Source organism: Petromyzon marinus, chromosome 20, assembly GCF_048934315.1.
Source record: "Petromyzon marinus isolate PM22_M1 ecotype Great Lakes invasive population chromosome 20, UKy_Petmar_22M1.pri1.0, whole genome shotgun sequence".
In the NCBI taxonomy this organism is placed as follows: domain Eukaryota; kingdom Metazoa; phylum Chordata; class Hyperoartia; order Petromyzontiformes; family Petromyzontidae; genus Petromyzon; species Petromyzon marinus.
In genome coordinates, this window is record NC_133686.1 from 9,125,560 (window position 1) to 9,151,493 (window position 25,934).

A 25,934-nucleotide genomic window follows, 5' to 3' on the forward strand; every position below is an offset into this window, starting at 1 on the left:
AGGGACGATAATATCCACGGCTAGCATCTCCCCAACTGCATGGCGAACATGCTCCTTCTTAGTCGGGCTCAACCTGTACGGGTTCTGATGAATGAGGACCGCATTGCCTGTGTCGATATGATGGTGTACCAACGACGTGCGGCCAATGTCGTATTTGGATTTGCTAAAGATGTCCGAAAATTCCTTAATGAGTGCATTCAATGCGGATCTCTACACCTCCGACAAGTCAGGGCTTTCGGCACAGAATGCTTCCACCCATGCGTCGTCGCAACTCTCACCCTGCTCCGCAGCTGCGACCATCTTGACGGGGTACGTCATTACCACATCGCCATCTGCTGGCGATGCGTGAGCTAGGACCGTGCCCACCTGTGTGACAGTGGGCCCAAGACCAGCGTTTAAAATCTGAATGAAAGGCTGCTGGCCATTTCTGATGATAGTTTAGGCCCCTACCAACGTAAAGCCACGGCTCACTTTGTTGGATGGTGTTAGACGAACACCTCCCTTGGTGGCATCCCCATCGAGTTGCCTCCTGAGGCGCAAGGGCACCAGCATTTGCGCTCCAGGGGGAATTTTAACCGTCTCCCGTACGAGTACTGGGATCGTGGTGTTTACTTGACACAGTCGAGTGGGGGAGGGCAAAAAGGCCATTCTACGGCTGGACGGCAATTCCAGGCAGCACTGGTCAATGAGGATCTTGAGGGGCATTTTCCCTAGAAAATGCGTTCCGAACAGGCAAGGCACGGTCAACGATTTCGAAACTAATACTGAGACGGTTATTTGCATATCGCCAATGGCCACGGTAGCCGACATATGCCCCATAATGCCCAAAGAACCACCATTTGTCGCAAAGCACGGGACATCAACCGGACAGAGGATAGCCGATTTAGCAGGTAAGAGTCAAAAATCGTTTCAGATATGATGGTAGCGGATGCTCCCGTGTCAATTAGCATCCGCACCTCTATCGCTTGCACGGTGCCAATGACAGCCGAAGATGCCGCGGCCTTGGCCACGATGCATTGGCCCAACGCCGACCACTGACTAGGTCGCCGTAGCCATCCGTCGGCCACCAATTTCCAAACTACCCGCCCCGCACCCCGAGCAGGCATCCCCACACGCGAATCAAGGCCGACGCACGAACCGGATGAATGAGGTGAGTGTGAGGGCAAGGTGTGTGTTGCAGCATGACTCGCCTGGGGGTCCTGCGGAGCGGAAGAAGGTTGGCCGAAGGATGACGGCGTCCTGGAGGTTCTCCCATGGTCAGTCCGGCACCGGAAGGCCGCACTTGAAACATACGACAGGGGATGATCCGGGGCTGGAGGAGGCCCCCGTCCGTCGATCACGGTCGTCCCTCCGCCCCATCTTGGCCTTCCTCCACCCGCTGTTGTTGATCGACGTGAAGGCCTGGGAGGATTCGACCACTTCGGAAGCTGCTGCATCTTCAGCAGGACCCGCGCACGCCACCACCTTCAAGCGGCGCTTGATGTTGAGGTGGGCCTGGAGGCACCTCGCGACTCTCAAGTTGTCGTCGGAGGCAGGCAGGCAGCACAACGTCGAGCTCCTGGGCCAGCCCCAGCATTCGATCCAAGACCAATGCGTCAAGACCGTCGTTGTCCATTTTTGGGTACACCGCCTGGGCGAGCGAGATAAGCTCGCTGGGGAAGACAAGAGGCATCTCGGCTTCCTCTCGTCTCCGCGCAGCAAACTTATGGCGCATGTTAGATGGCGGGTCAAAAATGGCGAGAACCCCGTCCCACGCACCGCTCAAAATGGCGATCGATTGCGCGGGCTGCATTTCCCGCGCTTCCTGCGTTTCCCGCACGTGGGATGTAGCAGCAGAGTCTTCGCCCCGCGGCTCCGGTCCTCCGACTCATTCAGCCGGCTCGTCCAGGTCCATATCCGCGACGAGTACTGCCGCAGCGGACGGTAGGTCGGCCAAGTGCCCGCCTGTCTCTTCCCGTTGCTGGCGGCGTGGCGAGGTCTCGTTCCTGGCGCTGCTCCGCAGGCCCAAACCCCTCGCGGTCCATCTCCGGGGCCGCCTCTCCCAGGGCTATCTGGGGGATCACCCCCTCTTCGTCCTCTTCCTCCGAAGAAGCCCTGGTAGGTTGTCTTCTTCTCGTGTACATTTTAAGCCTACGCTATCACCTAGCTATGAAGTATTTTCAATTCTGGCACCAGATGTAGTGTGTATCTCACAAGGCACACACAGAAGTCTGGAGGCACCACGATTTATTAACACCTGAACAGGGCTACGGGCTAACAATACTCGGGGTTATTATAGACCCACAAAGGGGTCTCTATGTAAACTGATTCCCCGACGACCGACACTCCAAGACCCCCGAATCAACGCCGCACGGTGAGCTCTTCCCGCCAGACAACCACGATTGATCCGCCTCTGTCCATCTTATTCTCTTGAGCGTGGCCTCGCTCCGCCTCCAGCCATGCCCTTTCCTCGGTCTCTCGCGACGGAACCGGAGCCAGCGTCACATGTCCTCCGGGCCCCTGTTTCCGGGCCCCCTTCACTACTCCGTATCAGCACGTCCCCTCTCTCTCACTGGGACGGGACTCTGCTCTGTAGGGCCTGCTTCGCCGCCACGTCTCCATTGGCCCCATCGAGAGGTTACATGCACACTTATTTACCAGTTGTGTTTGTAGTCGGCTTATACGCCGTAGAGATGCTATTTACGTTTCTACAGATCGCGTAAATGTGTCGTTATTTCCGGCTGTTGCCTGATGATGCTGCTTGTAATTACCGGCAAAACTTCGTACTCGAATTGTAAATGTAGGTTTACTCTCTCTAACACACCGGTGTGCTAAACTAGTAACTAATTGGCACGTTTTATTTACGTGACAAACCTTATATTTGCACGCTATAACAAAAAAACTATATTATGTACAGTACACAGTGTATGGCATATACTGTGTACTGTACATAGAGTAGTGTCTGGAGCAGCAGTGCAGTGGTTAGCGCACTGCGCTCTGAATTTGACCCGGCGCAGTGAAGTATGGCGTGAGGCCTTCATTCGCCGGTTGACCGAAAATTATTAAAATTATTTTACGGTACAGAGCGATCAACTCATTTGTATAGTGTGTATAGGCACATAATATAGTACATGCAAATGCTATACTGGATGCAGTGATAAAAAGCACATAGTTTAGAATAGGTGCTCTCCACCTAGGGCAGTCGCCAGCCAAACATCATTTATGGAGAGGGCACGTTAGTTTCCTCTGTAGTAGTCACACTTTTTTTTTTAGGAAACAAAATTCGATTGCATATACATTGCAATTCTTTTTTTCACTGTAATGCAATCAGAAATAATTCGTTACAATTTCAAATTTGTGAAAGATCTACCCGGCTGGGTGCACCTCTGATGATACTGCGTTGTACTTTTCATATTCGTGGCAGCGTCTCGGTGGCATTGTGCGTTCAAATCATACGTGCCAAAATCGAATTGCGAATCTCTGCAACATGCTGCAAACGCTGGGCCATTTCACCGATCCCAGTGGCACATCATTCTGTTTACTTTCCGCCAAGTAATTGAGCGTTAACAGATGGCGCTCATTTTATGGGGCACAGTGAGTTGAGAATGTGGCAATATAACTGCACTCGGAGTTTGACCTCAAACAAGTTATACTGCTGAACTTACCTATATTTGCACAACACCTTTGTCATTTGCATTTTACTGAAAATTCACCTCCGATTAGCACGGTTGGCTACGTATTGTGCGAAATAAGTTCAACATACATAAACACAAAATGATTGTGAAAATAGTCCACCCCAAAAGTTCACCCTCGTGCAATATGCCATCGTATAACAGGGTTAACTCAAAACTCGCGTACCGTAAGAGTGGAGCAGACAACACGAGTCGCCGTTCAAATGGTGATAAAAGCACCAAATTCGGCACGTATTGTCTCATCGGGCAGGGGTCGGCGACCTGTGGCTCTGGAGCCACATGCGGCTCTTTAAAAGACTGCTTCGTGACGTTATTTATTAAGGACCACCGTATCGTATTCACCACATGAATTGCAGCTCTTGAAATATAAAGTTTTTTTTGTTTTTACTGAATTCTAAAGAAGTGGCCCTTGTTATGTTGGTTGCCGACCCCTGACCTAGGCTCACTTAAGAAAAACACCCGTTAGCCGCCTATTTTTGGTGGTGGCACTCTTTGATTTTAGTGGCCGTCTTACATTGTTATGTGGATCACTTTTCATCATCAAGTGACCCGAAGTAATAATGCGTGCCAAATGTGGTGCTTGTTTGAACGAATATTCACGTCATAATAATAAAACAATAATGATATTTATAATGCGCCAGATTTTTCAGACAAGTCAATAACTCAGAGGCGCAGAGCCAAGCTCAGGACTGCTCGGAAACCTGACCAAACACAGATAGGCCTTTAGATGTTTCTTGCAAGTAAGAATGCATTTGAGGTTGTGGATGCGCAAGGGGATCGAATTCCACACCGAGGGGGCGACAGAGAACCGACGTGTGGTTGTAACAGTTCGAGACCTGCTCCACTAGTCACAGCCAGAGGTATACTGTATGTGGTGTGGTGGGTGAGATATGAATGGTCATTCAAATATATATATCTTTGGAAAGTAACATCAAATAAGTTTCGAGTATTTTGTGGGTTCCTGCTTGGGATGTAATGCTAATGCAGGAGGTCGTAGGTTAGATCCCAACCCTGACGCCTGTATATTTGGAGTTTGCATGTTCTCCCCGTGGTCGCGTGGAATTTTCTTCAGGTCCTCCGGTTTTTCCCTCCACATTTAGAAACATGCTATGAGATAATTTGGCTGCAATACATTTCCACTTGATAAGCCACTAAGATGAGCTATCATTTGTGGCCATGTTGCTTCTTAAAAAGAGCTATATAGCTCAGTGGGGCCTTACATGGTAAAATTCCATATTCAGTGTTTCATTATGTGACGAGTACTCTTAATTGGCGGTTGCACAGAGGATTGCGCATAATGAACCCGGTTACCACAGACTGATTCCTCAACACGGCTAACACCAGAAGCGAGTGATATCTGAACCAACGATGACTAGTGTCTGTCGTTTTGTATGGTAAAATTCGCATGGTGCAGGGAGGCCTTCATCCAGCAGCTGATTAAGAAAGGTCTGCACACAGCATAATTTTTCACGGAATATTTTCCGGGTCGCTTGTAGACTGGCCAGCTGATTCCATCGCCCCATCTCTTGGTGGAACGAGGTCTCAGAACATCTTCTGCCATTGATCATTATAAGGTCGCAATCATTACACACAAAGTGCTTGTCACAAATGGACCACAATACCCTGCTGATCTCGTCAAGAAGCATAAACCATCATGTGAACTCTAACGAAGTGAGTTCCCAATCTAGGTTTTAAAAATGCATAGCTCCATTGGCTGCCTAATATCGAAAAAGCGTTCCAGACGGCCACAAAAGCGCATCTGAAAGCGCGCAATGCCAGTGACCGTCTTTGTTCGATGGCCAGCCAAAAGCCGCTGCGAGAATGAGCAGAGTTTGCGTGACCGTTTATGTCTTCTCCCTGCTGCACCTATTTTTAGTCTTGAGTCAGCAGCTACGTTTATGGTTGAAGCACGTAAATGCTACATGCGGAATTGGGGTCTTCCCGCAACCCTACCCACCCCATCTTCTTAAAGCCCTGACCCTTCCACTTTGGCCCCTGCTCCCTTCTATTTGGGCCCATTTCTCTGTAGGCACCGCATTTAACAAAGCATTTAACGATGCACGTGGTTGCGTTTCATTCGTTCGTTTAAATCTTACTTCAAAAATGTATTCGAAAGCGGAAGATTAGTGCTGGATACAACTCACATTTGTAAATGTGAGTTGTATTACGTTGATCCTTAACCATGGATCGGTAGTTCTACTTATTACTCTCATGGGTTGTCGCCTTGTCGTGGCAGAGACGCTTGTGTGCCTCCATGACCCAGAGAGCAAAGCCGGTGGGAGCCTCAGACTCCCAAGCAGGTCCAATCATGCCCCACTGGTCAAAGGGTAGAGGACAAATGAAATGGACAAGGCCCGGTCCTCCAGGTTGGGGGGGTTGAGGGTTGGGCGTGGGGCTAACAACCCCACCTCGGAAAAAAAATAACCAGAATTGCTATGGAGAGTTCATTTGAAATGTGTCATAATTTCATTGAGGGAATGTGTGTTTTTCTTGGTGTGATCCGGGATTGGTTTGGTTTTGCTGCTTTGTTCATGATTGCATTCGGTGTTTGAAAATCGGCAGGGATTGATGTGCTTATGCAATTTGTACTTAAAGACTATTTATTTTTATTTAGGGACCTGCTCAGTTTTCCAATACGTTGCACTCCTATCGGTTTTGGTATCGTTTATTGTTGTAACATCTGTGAAAATGATGCTCCTTAGCTCATCGGATTCTTCCAGTCTAAATAAAACGTCCTGGCTCAGGGAGAACACGTGCCGAGCCTAGCCAATCGTGACGGGAGATAATCCCCACCCCCATTATGAGACCTCCTTTGACAGTAGCAAGATATAGTAATAGGTTTTTTTGGCGTCTTCTGGTCCAACACCAGTGGAGACTAAGGGCTCTAAGAAAAGCCGTCTCGGGTGTGGACCAATCAAATTCAAGGACAGTGCCAATATCATTATCAGAGTTGTCTCTTTTTGTTTGGAGTTTGACTGCTTGTGTTGTGGTTATTGCAAACATGATGCCTTGTATAAAGGTGCCAGTTTTGGTGCCACATAAAAGGGTAAAAACCTATTACTATAATCCCCCCCCCACAACTTCTCCCCCCCCACCTTCCTCTCCACCTCCCCCCACAACGTCTCCCCCCCACCTTCCTCTCCACCTCCCCCCCCCCCCACAACTTCTCCCCCCCCACAACGTCTCCCCCCCACCTTCCTCTCCACCTCCCCCCCCCCCCACAACTTCTCCCCCCCACCTTCCTCTCCACCTCCCCCCCCGACAACTTCTCCCCCCCACCTTCCTCTCCACCCCCCCCCCACAACTTCTCCCCCCCCACCTTCCTCTCCACCTCCCCCCCCCCACAACTTCTCCCCCCCACCTTCCTCTCCACCTCCCCCCCCCACAACTTCTCCCCCCCACCTTCCTCTCCACCTCCCCCTCTGTCCACCTCCCCCCCCCCACAACTTCTCCTCCCCACCTCCCTTCATCACCCCTCCCCCCCACTCGTTACCATGGACACGGATCGCGCTCTGCGCATGCGCAGTTGCCATGGCGCCGTTCAGTTTGAACGCGATGGCGCTCGCGGCCACGGAGGACTGGGTCCGCAAGCGGCTGCAGCTCGCGCACGACAACCTCGGTGAGGCTTGTCGCGCACAGTCCTTCACAAAGCCGTCGTTAACGTAACATCTACCGCGGCCGTGTTGTAATACTTTTAAATATACTGTATTTAAAATGTTGCCGTCGCCCTCCCCACCCACCCCTCACCATGTCCCGCGTATCAAACGCCCGTGATTACAATTCCCACGCGTTTAAGCGGCGCCTGCCCCGCGATTGGTCGCGGTCGTGGTGGCCCCGGCGGGGCGTGCCGCGCTGATTGGGCGAGGCGGTGCGAGCTGACGCGCTGCCGTCGGATAAGCCAATCGGAGCGGCCGGGGCGAGGCCCGCGGTGACGACCCCGTGACGGAGCGCCGCCGCCGCCGACGTCGACCGCTAATGCGGAGTGGGGATTTCAATTCGCTCTTCCCGGGTCAATTTCGCGCGAGTTTGTGGTGTTTAAAATTGATCATAATGCGATTCCCCGACCGAGGTTCTCACGATTATAAGACGCACTTTCCCCTGAAACCCCCTTCACCCCCCACCACTGAAGTAATTGTTTCTTTGTCCTTACCAGGTAAGGTCCCACTTAGCTATGTAGATTTTTTTTTCTCCAGAAGCGACCAGGCGATCACAAATGCTCGCCCAGCGAAGTGGTTTATCATCACTCTTTGGTTCTATTCGGTAAAGTCACGTAGGTAAACAAATTAAAACGACAAAAATCACGACGTTTCGGCCACAACACAAGCGGCCTTCATCAGGTGAAGGGACCAACCTGTCCAGCGGACAGCGTTGGAGTGAAGAAAGCCAAGCGCTGGTCGCCTCCCTTTAAGCTGTGAGGGGGCAAACAGCAAACGCCCTGACAAAGGAAATTAGCATGAAACGCACCACTGACAAAGCTTGGAATTAGCACAAGATGATAGATAATACACCAACCTGGGAGTTTGGAATACCACTACTAGAATAAATATACTGCACCATTGAAATTTAGATTTGAAGCTTTCGTGCCTGCAAGGATCCATACTCTTTGGTTCTATTAGGCATATCATCACCACGTGGACACACGTACAAGCAGCCACATGCTCTTAAAACCGCGTGACGTTGACTCTAAATGTGTGGTGAGCCACCGGCACCGGAGGACCCGGATAGAAATCACGGGCAGCGATGGGACGACACTCGAACTACAATTTAACATTCGCATAATGTCCTGTGATGCAGTCATTTTTAGCCCGTTTGATGGTCGGCGATGCGGCAATCGACTCATCTCGACGAGCTGTACACGATGCACTATTTAAACTATAATTTTTTCGATAACGGATTTTTGTTGTTATGCTGATGTTTGTCGTTTCGACATCGCGGAGTAGAGCACTGGTTTTTGGATTGATTGGTACCTCAGTCGCGGAGTTAAGTAACACCCCTGGAGGGGGGAAAAATAAAAATGTTGTCCCAGAAATAAAATATTTAATTGCCTCGGACATTTTATTTGGTTACCCCGGAGTACCGCCATAAGGATCAATTATACAGCAGCAGGCGTGGGGGGTCTAAAACCACGACATCCTACACACCAGGCGAGGTAGTTGACATCTCGCCACCGCGGCTCCCCGAAAGGCCTGTGACGGGACTGTATTATAAATGTTGATTTAAAGCTTTCGCGTGTGCAGTGATTCATATTCTTGGTTCTTTCGGTAAAGTCACGTTGAAGGGAAAACAATGAAATGATAAAAAATATATAAAACAATAAAATTCTCACGACGTTTCGACTGCAACACAAGCAGTCATCATCAGATCATCAGGTGAGGACTGCTTGTGTTGCAGTCGAAACGTCGTGAGAATTTTATTGTTTTATATATAATTTTTGTTATTTTATTGTTTTCCCTTCAACGTGACTTTACCGAAAGAACCAAGAATATGGACTGTATTATAGTTTGTGATGCGTCGTATAATCCGATAGTTGTGTGTGTGAGACCAAATTTCGATTTAAAGCTTTTGTGACTGCAAGGATTCATTTTCTTTGGTTCTTTCGGTAAAGTCACGTAGAATGAGAATAAAATAATAAAATAAAATAACACAATAAAATGCAAGCGGCGTTGTGGCCGAAACGTCGTGAGCATTTTATTGTGTTATTTTATTTTATTATTTTATTCTCATTCTACGTGACTTTACCGAAAGAACCAAAGAAGAGACCAAATTTGTTATAACGACTGTATTGACACCGGGTTCAAGTTTGGGCAGATGCATCTTAACATTCCGGTGCGTCTTATTGTAGTGTTCACCTGGATGATGCATAACATATAAACAGACGTGTACACAATAAGTTAGTAGATTATTTTAAAAGTATATCAAATATATGTATTTAAAATAAACGTTTCAACAGCCTTGCTACATCACATCTCGTGAACGTAATATTTCACGATGGCAACATGTTACAATTACACAAAAAGTTACAAATGATAAAGTATTAAAGCTTTCGTGACTGCATAAAATTACTCATTGGTTTTTTCGGTAAAGTCACGAAAAAACCAATGAGTAAGTTACAAATGGTTTAATGAGTTATCAAGTTTTACTAACCATTTTATAAATACTCTGTGCCCTCCACCTACTGTATGGACAACAACGAGACCGATAGTTGAATTCGTCCCTAACGCCTCTCAAAGTGTCTTCTTCCACTGAAGGCACCGCTGCCGCGATTCTGTTTTTGAGGTCATTCAGATTAGTCACTAATTGTGGCACAAAAACACCACGGTCTTTTGTGCCACCATGCTCTTTGACATTGGCGGATCAATGCCAAAACGCCGTTCAAACGCACGCTGCACCGCAATAACGGATGCAGTCTTGCTGAGCTGCAGAACGCAAAACCCCCCTTGTGTTGCAGGGGTCACCGTCTTGCGAATGAATGAGGCTAGGGGCTGTTTGTGCGCTAGGAGAAGCATCGAGCGTGTATCATTTGAAACTCTATGCCCCGCCTTTCAAGTGGTAAGAGTTTCATTAATGGGCGTTCGTGGTTGCAGAGATCTAGCGATTTCAAATCGGGTCCATCTTTTTAAAACACCCTGCATATACATGTTTCAAAGTTCTGCAATGCAACTGTCAAACTGCATGCACGTTAAGTGTACAGAAATGGAAAACTTGTAGCAGCAGCATCATCAATCATGATCAGTCTACTGCTGGATGAAAGCCTCTATTTTTCTCTTTTGGGACCGACCTCAAATTCCTCAATTTCATAATTCTTTACATACCGTGCCCAATTATTCAGTCTTTGAACAACTACAGTACAGTATTTTCTTTTCTTCATGGCTTTCAGTTAAAAAAAAAAAAACTTCCTTTTACTTCGCCCTGTTTTAAAGCACCGTCCATCACAGTGCTAGTTATTCTTTTTTTACAGTGGCAACAACCATTTAAATATTTTCTCTTGAAGATTTGAGTGTTAGAATGAGGCTTGATTCTGCTATTTCCTGAACTAAGTTACAGATGATAAATGTCTTGTTTTTTAAATTACAATTAGTTTTGTCCTCTGGCAAATTTGAAGTGTAACCCGAGTTTGTTTTGCGGAGGATGACATGCCGGGGTTGGGGTATGAAAATTAAGTCAATTTAATTTCAAGTTCCTCCATGTCCATTTCCAGACTCCCTGCTGGTTGTAAACATAAATGCTCTCTCTCCGATGCCAAATTCACCATCATCCTAGTGTCGTAGATTCAACTAAGTCGCAGACGTACTCTTTGGAGGCAACACATTTATTGGTACTGTAGCGCTGTAAATGGGCTACGTGCGCTTAGCTGCAGTAGCAGACACGGCCCATCAGGGGCAGTAACTTGCACCGGCATGTGGGTCGCTAGATTCCCCAGCCCAAAAGCAGGAGGGGGCTGCGGGGTGTTCTGGGATCCCCCGGGACCCCCCCCCTGGAACTCTCTGGAAGGGAGGTGTGGCCAGAGGCTGACAGACCTGGGAGGTGTATAAAAGCCAGACCTCTGGAAGGGTCCGGGGCCAGTCCAAGACCGAAGCCTTAAGACCAGCGAGCTTAGGACCCTGGGACCCCTTGCCCCGCTGCCCTTGTAAGGGCCGGAACTCTTTGGGCCAGTGGTGAGACCCTGGTAACCCCCGGCCCGACGTCCTTGTAAGGGCCGGGTCCGAGTGGGTCAGTGGTCGGGACACGTACCTTGGCTGGGTCGGGTCAGTGTAGCCTCCCCTAGGTCACTCATAGCCGGAGTTCTGAGAGCCCGTAGCCCCGTGATAGGGCACACTAGTCCGGAGGCCATACCTCCCCAGGCGGTAGTCAGAAAGGGCCGTTGCCCTTTTGAAAGACTTCTGTACCGTTAGCGTTATTGACTAAACGCGTTGCCTCGAAAGGATTCGTCTCCGCCTTCCGTAAACCCATTACAATACCAACACAAAGGGGTAACTGCCCCTTTACCAAATAACAACCTATGGTGGTGGACCACCAGGCTAACTACCCTAATTACACTGGGAGTAGCTACAACGGACAGAACCCCGGCTTGGGTCCAGGTCCACGTGTTAGTGACTGTTCTCGGACGTAGAACGTAGATCTTCAGGATAACAACAGCAACGCTGAACCCCGGTCCCTCTGGGGACCCGGTTTATATCCTCACTGGTCGTGGCTGGCTCCGCCCTTGGCCACAACCACCTTCTCGAACCGTCTAGCAGGATATCACCCCGACACGTGACCACCCCTAGCCCCCACTTGGGGCCCCTGTGTAGATCTTACCCGTCGCGTGCCTTCCAGGGTCAACCGGAGTGCCATGGCCTACATGAACCCCATTCATGGCCGGCACCCTCACACCCTCTCCTATAGGGGACAGCACTGCACGCCGAGCATGGTGCCACTCGGCGCTCTCTATCAGCGCTCACCGAGCCCCTCTAGGGCTGGTACTACACCCACATGTACGGGGTGTCTGCTGTGGCAATACATCGCATGCCGTGCCTCGCTAGAGCCGGCATTACCCAGTGACATCCACGATGTCGCTACATACGTAATGTCTGCGATGTAAGTACATCGCACGCCGTGCCTCTCTTGGTCCGGCACCACACAGTGACATCCGCGATGTCACTACACGAGCATCACTGTGCCTTTTAACTGTTATTGCATTGATCAATAAATTATGCTGTGATCAGTTTTGCCCTCAAAGAGTCAGCTAATTTAGTATTTGGTTTACATCTTAATGGTTTCTTGTTGGTGCATAAAATTACTTCAATCGTGTGGTTCCAGCACTAATGTTAGCTCGGCAACCATATCAAGTACTCTTGAATTGTCAATTCCCACAGGGACTAAGAATAGCAATCCATAATTAATCAGCTCTACCTCTGTGATACCACAGGTTGCTACGATTTACGTGTATAGAGTTAAATTTTCCTTCTTATTTCATGAAGTACCAGCGATATCACAATGTATATCTCCCAGCTTTATCTTCTATTTGACAACATTTAAGTTCCCATAGTAATTATTTTGGTCTTTCTCTAATGTCATGTAGATAGCCTCAAAGAAAATAACAAAAAACTACGACGTTTCAATCACAACACAAGCGATCGTCATCATTCCTCCTGATATGAGGACTTTACCGAAAGACCCAAAGAATATGAATTCCTGCAGTCACGAAAGCTTTAAGTCAAGATTTCCCATAGTTAGTGTGCTTTGTACGTAGCAGTGGTTAAATGCTGGTGTCTTGTTTTTACCCAGTGACTTGTCAACCCCTGCTCCTTCACCTTCCCAACCAATGCCATGGCTAGTGTCTGCTGTGGACTGTGGACCGTGGGTGGTAAACGTGTTATTTGGAGCTAAACGGGCACGATACAGGCTAGAGAAGAGATGGACTGATGTGGTCTAGGATGTGGAGTTAATTGGACTTGCCGGTGGCTGGTACCAGCAGGGTCAAGAGCGGCCTCTTTGGAGAAGGTTCGAAAAGGACACCTTTGCCCTCCAGCAACAAAGGACGAAGGGCTTAGGAGCGATGCTCACAGCAATGAGCGGAGGGCCGGGTGGCTAAAATGCAGCGAGGAGCACAATTGGTCCATCCGCCAGTCATCACCGTCAACCTATGGAACCTGGGTCTGTTCCGTGACCTGCCTCAAAGTGCACCTAGTATGGCACACGCACCGTGGTGACGTCACTGCCACTTAGTGGTGAATGGCGGTTGTGTTATTTTGGCTACTCAATGGTTTGGTTCTGTCGCTGAAGCTGCCATAATTTATTACATCCCCCCCACTTCACACCACCATTTTTATACTAAATTGAACCATAAACCATGACTCACTATTCCTGTTTACTCATTTCCTCATTGGAAAATGTTGAGCTTATTCTGTGCTGCACCTGGGTGCCCTAATGTGGCTGAAGGACCACACCCAATCATTCAATAATCACTTCCTGGAGTAGGGCAACCCCAATCACAAGCTCAAAACCTAATATCCTCGTAACAGTTTGATTATGCTTTGAGCAATGAGCAACTGTTAACTTTTATACATGTGTAATGGTCCGATAGAGGCGCTTACACTCGTGTGGAGGCAACACTATTTATTTAACACAACTGCAACACAACTGCAACACACCCTACACATAAGGTGGTGACCACCGTCCTACTCTCGCTAACACTCGGGTACTACTTGGCGTGGCCAAGCCAGGAGGGCTTCTGCTTGGCCACGATGACTGGAGGTTTCTTTCTTCAGAGTCTTCATGAGACGGCTTCATCCCAGGCACCAACAGCCCAGCCCTCTGCGCTGAGCCTGCTTATAAGCCTCTCTGGCGTGGCTGGCCACACCCCCCTTCTCGAACCAACGAGAAGGCTCCACTCCCCGACTACGTGACCCCCAGGGTCCCCCAGGGCCCCTGGCCACCTCCTGGATCCGGTCACGATCCCAGCCGGGGCCACTCGGAGTGCCACGGCCTAACACAACCCCCTTGGCACCCATCAACAGCCTCCATACCGAACAGGCAGTGACGTCACGTGTACAGACCCAGCATTGCAGTGAAGTCATGTTGTTGTATATGTCGGTTATGAAAATTTGATGAAAATAATAAAAATTAAATGAATTTCGGAAAAATGCGTAATTGTCCGAAATTATTTTATTTGATCTAATTCTGCACATAAATTATGCTTATTCGATAGATAATCGGATTAATTTATGCGAGTGTGTATGATTATGCTAATGTGATCCATTATGATAATTAGGTCCCGCCTCGCTGATGAGGGTCGGGTTATCAATCGGGATCATACAATTAATCGTATTAAGTTATGCAGGTGCTGTGAGCATGCCAGAGTAACTCGCTTCGTTGTTTAACGTCGTATTAACGCTCGGTAATACAATTATTCTCGCTTTAACGTTTACTGAGTGTATTAGTGTGTTTATGTCAGGTCTCCAAATTCATATCTCAACGCAGAATACAGTTCTTAGAATTAATATTATTATGCATGAAACAGGAAGAAAACATACCAAACTTCTGCGTTTAAGCAATTTATTCTAAACGAAACCTTAACTCTAGAAGATGCAACTCTCGGCTTGGAATTTCAACACAGTATCAACACAGTAACCATCAACGATTGCGTTGTTTCACTTTGGCAACGGCACGTGATTAACTCCACCGCGTAACGCGAGCCCAATTGGTGATAGAGAGAGTCATTAAAATATGCATGCAAGCTATTCTAAGCAAAAACCTTAACGTTCTAATATGCAAATTCTTATACTTGAAATTGCCCACACATTACTGCACTCATTCGTTGATCCATATGCAACTTTATGAAATAAAAAAACGAACGACTCAGATACGTCTAAGTGACCGTATCCACGTAACTCAATGGCAACAATGTTCTTCACGATCAGTTGATATTTAATGCACCACCTTGGAATGTCAATCTTCTTGATTGTTCCGATATGCCTGTTGTGTGTCTTCGTGAAGCAGACGCAGGGTGATACATCGTGAGGGTGAGAGCGTGGGGGAGGGTGATACGAACTGCTTTGTTCTCTTGCTCGGGGCGTCGGCTTGGCTGCTCGTGTTGGCAGATAGTCTCTCTCCACTGCTGTAGTAGCTGCCGCACGCACTCTCTCTGTGGAGATGCGAACGATCACGCTCGCCGCCGATTCTCTGGCAGCAGCAGGTTCTTTCCGCTGATGTAGTAGCTGCCGCACGCGCTTTCTCTGTGGAGATGCGAACGATCACGCTCACCGCTGGTTCGCTGACTCTTTTGCTCACGGGCGGCTGGTCAGGCTCTTTCCACTGCTGGATGAACCAAGTCGGCACACGCTTGGCCGCTGGCAGCAGACACTCTTGCTTGGTGGCGCTGGTGGCGCTGCAGCTGAGAGCTGGCACTCGATGTAGAATACAAATCTTTGAGCGATACTTCGTCTTTCAGCTCTGAACTCACGCTCGTTGATACATCGCTACTCGGCGAGCCTCGCTATCCTGTGTTGATCGCGGGGCTCCTTGGAGCCAGCCGCTCGCCGCCCTCTTCTGTAGCTCGCCGGGCTGACTGACTTGTTGAACTCGCTGTGCCTTGTTGAACTGGTCTGTCGAGATGCTGGTTGAGCTGTTACATTCGAAAAAAATCTCCGCTCTGCGCAGTAGGGGGGGCGTGGCCTGTGTGTGTGCGTCCGTGTGTGTGTCATCCCATCAAGACATATGTAATATTAAGGTGCACAACGTCCGTGTTAATACTATGTACGCGAAGCAACACCCCGTCCTGTGGATTGCAGCCTGGCCCCAGTAAGTGTGTGGACTCCCTATGATGTTGACTCATTGTTGCCAAGCTCTAAATTTTTAACGTTACCCCCAATAGCAATGAAGGGGGCAATTGTTTGAATCTGTGTGCTGGCGTCCTGTGTCTGCGGCTGACGGAAGGGGGGGGGCGAACTCTCGGCTTGGAATTTCCCCTCCCCTCTTGGTGACCCCGACACAGTGTTACATCAAACAGGTTTGTTCATCTGGAGATTTCTCAGATAACCGCGAACCTTCCTTTGCCCCGGAGTTTATTACTTATTTTTAATTGGCCTTTTTACGATCTCCATCTGCTGTTTACTGGGATGAGGTAGCTTGCCGGTTGGAGGGTGCTATTATTTATTTATCGACTAAATAAAGAAAATATCGGCAAAAATTATTACTGATATTAATTGTGGAAAAAGGGCCGTATACAACAATGTGTACAGACCCAACAGCAGTGACGTCATGTGTATACAGACCAAATACAGTAGTGACGTCATATGTCACTACACATTGATAGCTGTTTTAACTCTTACACCAAGGTAGTTATTTTTTTACTTTGACAAGATACATAATATACAGCCATTTGTTTATCCAATGTGAACTGTGACATTGGTGGAAAGTCACACGATTAATGTGCATGCAATTGCAAGTTCTAGAAGATCACGCTGCAAAACAAACTGGTTGGCCTGGGGCCGCATCTGTGGCACGAAATGTTTACTGAGTGCTGCACATATTTGATTCTCCTCTTTCATTTTCCTTAAATCAGCAGCTAAGTTTATGGTTGAAGCACTCTCTAATCGGGGTGGCTTTCCCTGCCCCATCCTTAGGCACCAGCCTCTTCCTTTTGAGGCCCTTTTCTCTTTAGGCACCACCCCTTTCCTCCAAACAAAGGCTTGGGCTTGTGTTTTTAAGGGCAATGTGCATGCTCTTTTGCCCTTTGAGACTTGGCAACTCTGGGCTAAAAGTCAAGTTGATTTGAGTGATACATTGTGAGCGAGTGGGTAATAGTGGGGGTTGTGCAATGGTGATGGTGTGCATCTGCCAGTCATCTTAGTCAACCCATGGCACCTGGGCTTGTTGCGTGACCTACCAACGGGCCTTCGACACTTCACGTGGCCTCAAAGTGCACCAAGCAAGTACCGTGGTGACGAAACAGCCACTTAGTGGCAGTTTTTGTTGTTGCGTGCGCGAGTGGCAGTCGAAGTGGTGGGTGGGGACGGTAGAGGTGGCGCGACTTAAAGATTAAAATCCCTCTTGGAGCAATACAGGCAGACCTCGCTTAGCACTAACCCCGTAGAATGCTGATTCGTTATAGCGCTCTTTTTTCTTACTTTTCTACTATTTTTTTTAATCAGAATACATAAAGCGCTTACGAGCAAGAACACAGCAGCGCCGCCGAGGAAACGTACCCGCCCCCATCATTCACTCAGACATTAAGAGCGATGTGCGCTGAGCCAATCAGACCCCACCCCCTGCTATTCGATTATCACATATTCATGGTCACGATTACATTTTCTAAATAATCGGAGTTTATTTTCAAGCCAAGTGAGAACACACGACACCAGGGTAGTTGACTGAGGGTATCACTAAGACTTGAATTGGGATCGCAACAGCTACAACCTCGTCTCCCACCGCTGTCTTGTGAGCACAGTACATAATACTTATGGTATATGTTATTTTAATTTAACAAAATGTTTACCATCTGTGTTATTAGCGCTATGACCAATACCCCAATGAAGCCCTCATATATTGCTCATATGAAACAATGCTGTCGGGAACACATTCCCATATATACAATGGTAAAATGACCCATTTTAGCACTGATTCGATTTGCACTCACTTTTCCTGGAACACGTCTTGAGCGCGAAACGAGGTCTGCCAGTATAATATAGAAAACCCTCGCTGAATGCGTGGGTCATGTTCCTGCAAAATGCCGTGTCGGGAAAAACCGCGTTCAATAAATAATAGACCTTTCGGGAAAAATAGGGTTGCGTTCCTGGGTCTGAAATTATCACCCCCTCCCTTTGTTTCACTAATTATACTTCACTTCTGCCCTTGTTATTACAATAAAGGATGCTGAGTCGCTTTTCATTTCTTGTGTGGGTATACACTCTTTCAGTTTCACTTCAGCATAAAACCCCCGTCCAATTGACTTTTCCTGCACCGTGGCACTCGGGCCCAATGCTCACTCCTGACACTGAATTGCCAGCACGACGCTTCCCCTAACACTGTCGCTCAAAAAAGGGCTTTAAAAAAAATCGGGGCAGACCAACAGAGTTACAAACATATAACAGACAAACACATGAGCAGGCACACTGTGTTACGCTTCCACATGCGCGGGTCACATGACAGATGTGACATCACAGCTCACTTGCCGTGCAAAAAAAAATCCATTATTGAGCCCCCCCCACCAAAATACAAAAGTCTATTTTTATAATTTTTGTATGGTGTATAGTCTGGAAAGTACCCACATGGCAAATTTCAAGTTTGTTGCATGTCGGGAAGTACGCTAAACATTTTGAACAGACACACATATTCACAAACGTCCCTTTTATATATAGAGATAACAACAACCGCCATTCGCCACGAAGTGGCGGTAATGTCACCACGACGCTTGTGCCAGGCTATATGCGCCTTGAGGCCACGTGAAATGTCGAGTGCTCGCTGGCAGGTGGTCACGGGGCAGACCCAGGTGCCACGGGTCGACTGACTGAGATGACTGGCTGATGCACCGCCTGTGCCCCCTACTTTGCTAACTTGCTGTGCTTTAGCCACCCAGCGCTCCGCTCGTTGTTGTGAGCGTCGCTCCTCCCCCCTCCGTTGTTGTTGGAGGGTGACTGCCTCCAACTGCCCAGTAGCGTCCTTCACAAGCCTCCTCCACAGAGGCTGATCTTGACACCGCTGGTACCAGTCATCGGCAAGTCCACTCAGCTCCACATCCTTCTGTATCACATCACTCCATCTCTTCTCCAGCCCATGCCGCACCCGTTTAGCCCCCTCTCTCCGGCCGAACAAAAGCTGTTTAGGCATGCGGTGGCTGGGCATGCGGGCCACATGACCCAGCCAACGCAGCCTTGCCTGCCGGAGGAGCTCACCGATGGGACTTTGCCCAGATCTTTCATGGATTTGTGAGCTCCTCACACAATCCAGCCTGGTTACACCCAGGATGGATCGCAGGCAGTCCAGCCTAAATGTTTCTAACCGGCGAAGATGTTCCATTAGGGGGGTCCACGTTTCGCAAGCGTAGAGAAGGGAGGGAATGACCGTGGCCGAGAAGACCTGAAGCCGCGTGCGGAGCGACAAACCAGGTAGCTTCCACACAGCGTTACGCAACCGATGAAAAGATAATGAAGCTCGACTGATTTGGAGTGAGACCTCTGCTGTCAAACCGGAGCCGGTCATGAGCACACTGCCCATGTATGGAAAACTCTCCACTCCACAACTGCCCCATCAACAATTGGGGGTTGTGGGGGTGGAGTGTTGGATGGTACATATACCCAGACAAGTGCTTAATTTTGGTGGGGCTGGTGGTAAGGCCCCACCTCTTAGTGGCACACTCCAGGTTCAACAGCAGCGCCTCCAACTCCTCCTCTGAGTGAGCAGCAATCACCAAATCATAGGCATACATAACATGGTTGACCACTAGGGAGCCATCCCTTGACCCCACCCGGGCATTGATCAGCCTCCAATTTTATCTGTTCCAGATGTAAATTCCTCCGATACAGCCATCAAAGGCTTCACGAACTACGTGGTCGAAAAATTTGTTAAATAATGTGGGAGCCAGAGGACATCCCTGTCGCACCCCAAGGTGAACAGGGTATGGCTCCGACTCCCGGCCACGTAGTTTTACCCGGGCCCGCTCACCTTCATGAAGGTCCTTAATGATCATGAGCAGAGGGTCAGGGACTCCGAAAGCACGAAGAATAACCCAGAGCCCAGGCCTACTGATGGTATCATAGGCCTTGACCTGGTCAATAAAGCAGAGATGTAGGTCTTGTTGGAATTCCCTACATCTCTGCTGTAGCAGACGGACAGAAAATATGGTATCTGTGCAGGTCCGCCCATTCCTGTAACCGAATTGGGGCTCCGCAAGCCTCTCTTCAGCGTGCCTGGCAAGGCGATGTTGAATAATCCTTGTCAGGACCTTTCCCGGCACACTGAGGAGTGAGATGCCCCTGTAGTTGTTACAGTCTGTGCGGTCCCCCTTCTTAAAAAGGGGGACCACCAGGGCATCTTTCCAATCCTGCGGAACCCACCCAGTGGTCCAGACTGTTGTTATGATGTCATGTAGGGCAGTCTGTGCACAAACGCTACCCTCCCTCAGCATTTCGCTTGGGAGATCATCTCTGCCCGGTGCCTTTTCTGGTCTCAGACTCTGGATCGCCTATAGTACTTCCTCAACAGATGGCACCTCAGCCAGCCACTCACAGTGGGTGACTTCTTCCAATTTTTGAGACACCGCAGCCTCAGCAGGGTCATCCCCACTTTGTCCCACGATGTTTTCCATGCCAAGGGATTTCCCCTCCCCCAGGACTTCACAGAAATGCTCAGCAAATCTGCATACCTGTTCCTGAGGGTCAGAGATTGGATCACCGTTTTTTCCCCTAATTATGGTAATAGGTGTGGCGCTGCAGGTTACTTTTTTGATGGAGTTAAATAGTGATTTGTGATCGCGGGCCATTGAGGCAAACTCCATCTCCTCAGCAACCCACGACCAGCACCCATCCTTACAGCGCCTCACGGCTCTCCGAACCTCCGAGCGAAGGCTGCGGTAAGCCTCCTCATTCTCTGATGTGGGATGCTGTAGACGATGAGAGTGGGCCTGTCGCTTTTTCTCAGCCAGCCTGAACACCTCCTCTGTCAGCCAGGGTCTCTGGGGAGGTCTGGACCGTGTACCCAAAGCAGCCATTGCAGCTGCATGAGTCACAGTCCTAAACCTCGCCCATTTCCCCTCGACATCTGGAGGAGTGGGGGATGATGCCAACCCCAGCCGCAAGTGATGATTAAATTCTCGCTTGCAACTTTCATCAACTAGCTGAGACCAGGCCTCCTTGGGTTTGAATGGGTCCTGGAGTGGAAGAATGGTAGGCGCATCTTACAGATGACAAGTCGATGGTCAGTGGGCAGATCAGCTCCACGGTAGGTCCTGGTGTTAAGGACACGGGCCTGCATCCGCTGTTCTGTCACTACATAGTCCAGCAGATGTTCTTGCATGGACCCGGCATGCATCCATGATGTTGTGTGGATGTGCCGATGCCGGAACAGCGTGTTGATAATTACAAGCCCATGGGCTGCACAAAAATCTAGCAGCCTCCTACCGTTGTTATTGAGCTGATCTGGCCCATGCCTTCCAATCACTCCAGACCAGGTGCCAGCATCATGACCAACTGGGGCATTGAAGTCGCCAAACAGGATGACTCTATCCCGAGGGGCCACTTTAGCTAGCACTTGTGAGAGGAGGTCATAAAAGCCTTCTGACTCATCGGCCTTGCCTGCATCCCTCCACGGATGTTCGTCTTCGGTGGGGGCATAAGTAATGACGACCACCACTCCTCGCCTCCGGTTGATGGGAATGCAAGCCCAAAGTAGTCTGGGGCTTACCGATTCCCACACCTCACCGCCACGCTCCAACACGCCCTTCATTCGTTTGTTCAGAAGAAGAGCCACTCCCTGTTGTTTGGCAGTCTCCTGCCCCGAGTAGACTACTGTCCACCCCTCATGGTGGCAGGAGCCAGAGCTGGTCCACCGGACCTCCTGAATACCACAGAGATCCAGGCGGTACCAGTCCAGCTCCCGACAGAAGAGTGGCAGCCTCTCCTCCGCAGTGAGCGTTCGAACATTCCACGTGGCCATCCAAAGTGGCTTTTTGTTTTTTCTGGAGGCGCCTCGAGGGTAAACGATTCAATCTCCTGGCTCCGCCAAATGGGGTTTGGCCAGGAGACGTCATAGACGCCTGCACCCATCCAGAACCCCCATTTGGCGTCTGTGGTGGTTACAAACGCCATAAGGAGAATGGTCAATCTAAATTGGCTCTCCCCCCACGGCACTGCCCACCACAGCGTTGATATCAGGCACCACGAGGAGGTAGGGGGTTGTTTTTGCCGGACAGTATTTACACATATAAACATGCACTTACAAATCATGTTTTTTACTTCCATGTAAAGTACGTAGTGGTTTTTTATGTATTGTGAAAAACAGCAGGTCAGTGACTACCTTATTACTCCAGAGTATAATTTCATAATGAATATTCAGAAATTTTCAAAAGGAACAAATGTCCCGAATAGCTCTGATATGGTGCAAATCAAGACACCATGTACAAAACTGTGCAAAGAAAGCATTTTCATTGGGAACATGCTGATACTTGCAAGTGCAGGAGGTATGCTTTAAACAGGTTTATTAATATTTCTGAATGTTAAGATCATTACTGTGTATAATGGCTTACACAGCAAATATAAGCCCCGGAGGTTCTGATCAAACGTGTCAGATTTGACGATGGTTTTTAATCAGCTACCTATTGGGAGTGGATTAATGTATTCTCTGTGCCCACCATCTATCTCCGTCTGCATTATAGTATACCCATGTAGTCCACCGAAACCAGCCAAGGGAATATTACCAACCTGAATCATGTTACATTAGGAGCTGCATATTTCGTGCCTACAGCTTCTACGTCTGTCAGCCACATTCCAATTGACATTGATTAACCACACTCCAGCAGCCTAATTACCCAATCGGTAGCTTAGGGGCTTTCCAAAAATAGAGGCCCTTAACCCTGTCTTTGACTTGCATTCAACATTAAGTACAGGAAGAAAACTTGCATATTACTAAGTAGAACTGGCTTGCATCTCAATATTGTTAAATTTCCTAGAGCATTATCCATAATGCATAGCATACCACCCTTACAGTGTATACTGTTAACTGTGTTGTTGAATATATTGTCAAGTTTGTTTGAGAAAACTGCGATGACCAATAATTTTAAACTGATGCAGAATACAATAAAGTTATATTTTATTTAGCTAAGCTGTTTTCACAACTGTATATACAACAGCAGACTTGAAGCGTGTTTTCTCGTTTTCATAGTTGAGCTTGTGAATTAATATGAATAAAGATGGACATTTTCGATCTTGCCACAGTCCAGAGTTAACAGACACATGCAGCATATGCTATATAATGTAATCAACTGGTACATGGTCTGTATGTAAATGGAAAGATTGTTCTTCAAAATGTCAAAATTAGATCATGGGTGTGGGTTGCAGGTGATGTGCGCTCACTGTCACTGCCTGGCACGTACAGCGAGAAGGTGGCCCACTTGGGTAGCTCACTCAAGAACTTCACTCGGCTCAAGTCTCTGGATCTCTCCAGAAACTCTCTCATGAGCTTGCAGGTGAGCATGGGAAGTCTGAATCTGCTAATGGCACACGGCCCAGCTCACTAGAATGGAAAGTTAAGTGATGCATATGTTTGTTCCCACCACTGGCTTTGTGATCCTGTCTGTCAGGGCTTGATGAAAGCATATTTCACAGACAAGGGCCCAAAACTGCTGCCCTGGTGAACTGCTAATTTCAATAATTTCAAGAACCTAAAGATAATTTTGATTGATGTTCCAGCACTGAAATAATTACTTGAGGGGCTCGGCACTACTCAGTGCTGTTTTAAGCACTGCATGATACATTTTTCAAAGGAGATTTGTTATTTGAAATGTAAGAAATGCTTGACTTTTTATGTACATCACCATGTTGTTGCATAGCCATGAGCTAGATGTTAACATTTCCATCATGTCAGTCTCAATTAACTTAAGACTTCATTATGCTTGATATTCTAGATGTAGATTTGTTTGTTGCTATGTAGCTCTTATATAAAAAATGTATAATTGTTTTAATCTGCAATATATGAACATGTTTCTTAAAGTATGACATGCTTCCTGCTTTTCTGGCAGCACTCATTGCTACTGAGTGAGTATGTGTGTATTTGCTTTTTAAATGGATGGGCAATGTGTACTCTGCCTAAAAAAACATTTGTGTTCGCATGTGCATATATTTTATCATAAATGATGCTGACTTTCATTTACGATTATCATAATTATCATGTTAAATAGTTGACAGTCCATATAATATTACGTAGTTTTGCATACCTCGATGGGTAGAAAGCTGGCTCTGAATATAACAATGCAATTGAAATGCATAGCAAATGAGTGGAGAGGAATTTACACATGTAATTATAATTCTAAGGATTATGTTGTTTAATCCACTGGAGCCCATGGGCAAGTCGGCAAGCCATCTTTTCCCACACTCTCTCACTCGGAAGTTGCAAAGAGGGAGCGAGTTCTTACGACTGCCCTTGTCTCCAGGGCCTGGAACACCTGACATTGCTGGAGAAGCTCAACCTCTACTACAACAGCGTGGCCAACAAGCAGGAGCTGCTGCGGCTGCGTGCCATGTCTGGCCTGCGCGAGCTTGACCTGCGGCTCAATCCTGTGGCAGCAGCGGAGCCAGACTACCGCTTGCTGCTGGTGCACATGCTGCCCAACCTGCGCCGGCTGGGTCAGTGAATATGTGCCCAGCGTGAAGATGGAGCATTAAGATGATGCTGTTGGTTGCGGTGACGTGTTTTCATTCTGTGCAAGATAACCAACAGAGTTAGTTACACTGTGGATAGAGCGTGTCATTTAGAGCCGGGTAGGTTGTGAGTGAATTCTCAGGGGGTTTACTCACTCCGAAATAATTTCCTTTGGTTGATTCTTTTGGGTACCACTTTGTGGGACTTTATCAGTGGGCTGACTGACCCCAATTGCATGCATGTTTAATGTTCACATTCCCATGTATAATGGTGGTTGTGACCACAGTGTTGACCACTAGCTTCGTGCTTGATGGTTAAACTTGGTGGTGACTACTGGCTTTGCACTCGGTGAACGCACTAGTGACCGATGGCTGCATGCTCAGTGGTTGAACCCATTGGTGACCACTAGCTGTGCGCTCAGTGGTTGTGCTCTCAGGGCCACCAAGGGAGGTGAGCACTACCACATTAAACTAAAAGGTCCACTGAGCTATGTTGCTCTTTTTCATTAGCGGCCTGGCCACAAATGATGGTTCAACAAAGTGGCTTACCTTGTGGGCATTTGTTTATAACAGACAAATACTCTAAACGGATGTTTCTCAATGTAGAGGCAAAAATCGGAGGACACGGAGAAAAATCTACAAGAACTGCAAATATACAGCAGAAAATCAGGGTTGGCATCGAACCCACGACCTGTTTACCAGACGAGGTAGTTATCTTGCCACCGATTGAGCAGGGAGGCACTTTGGCATTGCTTGATTGAGCAGGGAAGCACTTTGACTCTTGACAAGACAAATACATAGTGTTGACACAAATGTTCCCCCCCGTGGACTCAGATGACAGGCCCGTACGAGACAGCGAGCGGAAGGCGGCACTGATGCACTTCAGCAGCGATCAAGCGTATGAGTTCCGGGATCCTGACCCACCAGCAGCTAAAGAACCTGAAAAGTAAACACCGATACCTGGCGTTATTATTATTAATTACTATTACTCTTAGCAATTCATGGTTTTACGTTGTATTTTCAAGTGTGCCTTGCTTGGTTAGCACATTTACATTGGGCATTTTGTTCTTAAATTTCTCATAGGATGACTGTAGTAATTTTGTTGTTATTAAAATATTTGTGTGCGCACCATGAATTTCTATACACACGTTAAACGAATGAAAGGTAAGTTGGCTAAGAGTGGTTGTTTCATTAACCACCACGATTATCTATATTTTAATTTAAATCTCTAGGCTAGTAATCTTATGTTACATTATGAGACCTCCTTTGCCAGTAACAAGATATAGTAATAGGTTTTACCCTTTTAACTGGCACAAAAACTGACACCTTATTCAAGGCAGTTAAAAGGGTAAAACCTATTACTATAATCTTATTTTGTTAATCGAATTACAATTTGTGTTACCTAATGGAGAATCTCTTGCCTTCAGTTACA

The 25,934-nt window shown here is 47.9% G+C and overlaps 1 protein-coding gene across 2 annotated transcripts in view; it reads left to right on the forward strand.

The window, feature by feature from the left end:
• Positions 1-25,934, forward strand: part of LOC116944130 (centrosomal protein of 72 kDa-like) — a 49,578-nt gene that overhangs the window by 8,363 nt on the left and 15,281 nt on the right. The window contains exons 2-5 of one of the 2 annotated variants that reach the window (XM_032957582.2): positions 7,198-7,290; positions 23,204-23,331; positions 24,295-24,487; positions 25,337-25,448. In XM_032957582.2, coding sequence (XP_032813473.1) covers positions 7,203-7,290; positions 23,204-23,331; positions 24,295-24,487; positions 25,337-25,448 — 521 coding nt within the window. In that variant the 5' untranslated portion in view covers positions 7,198-7,202. The remainder of the gene's footprint in view (positions 1-7,197; positions 7,291-23,203; positions 23,332-24,294; positions 24,488-25,336; positions 25,449-25,934) is intronic. The other variant, XM_032957583.2, reaches the window with a different exon arrangement.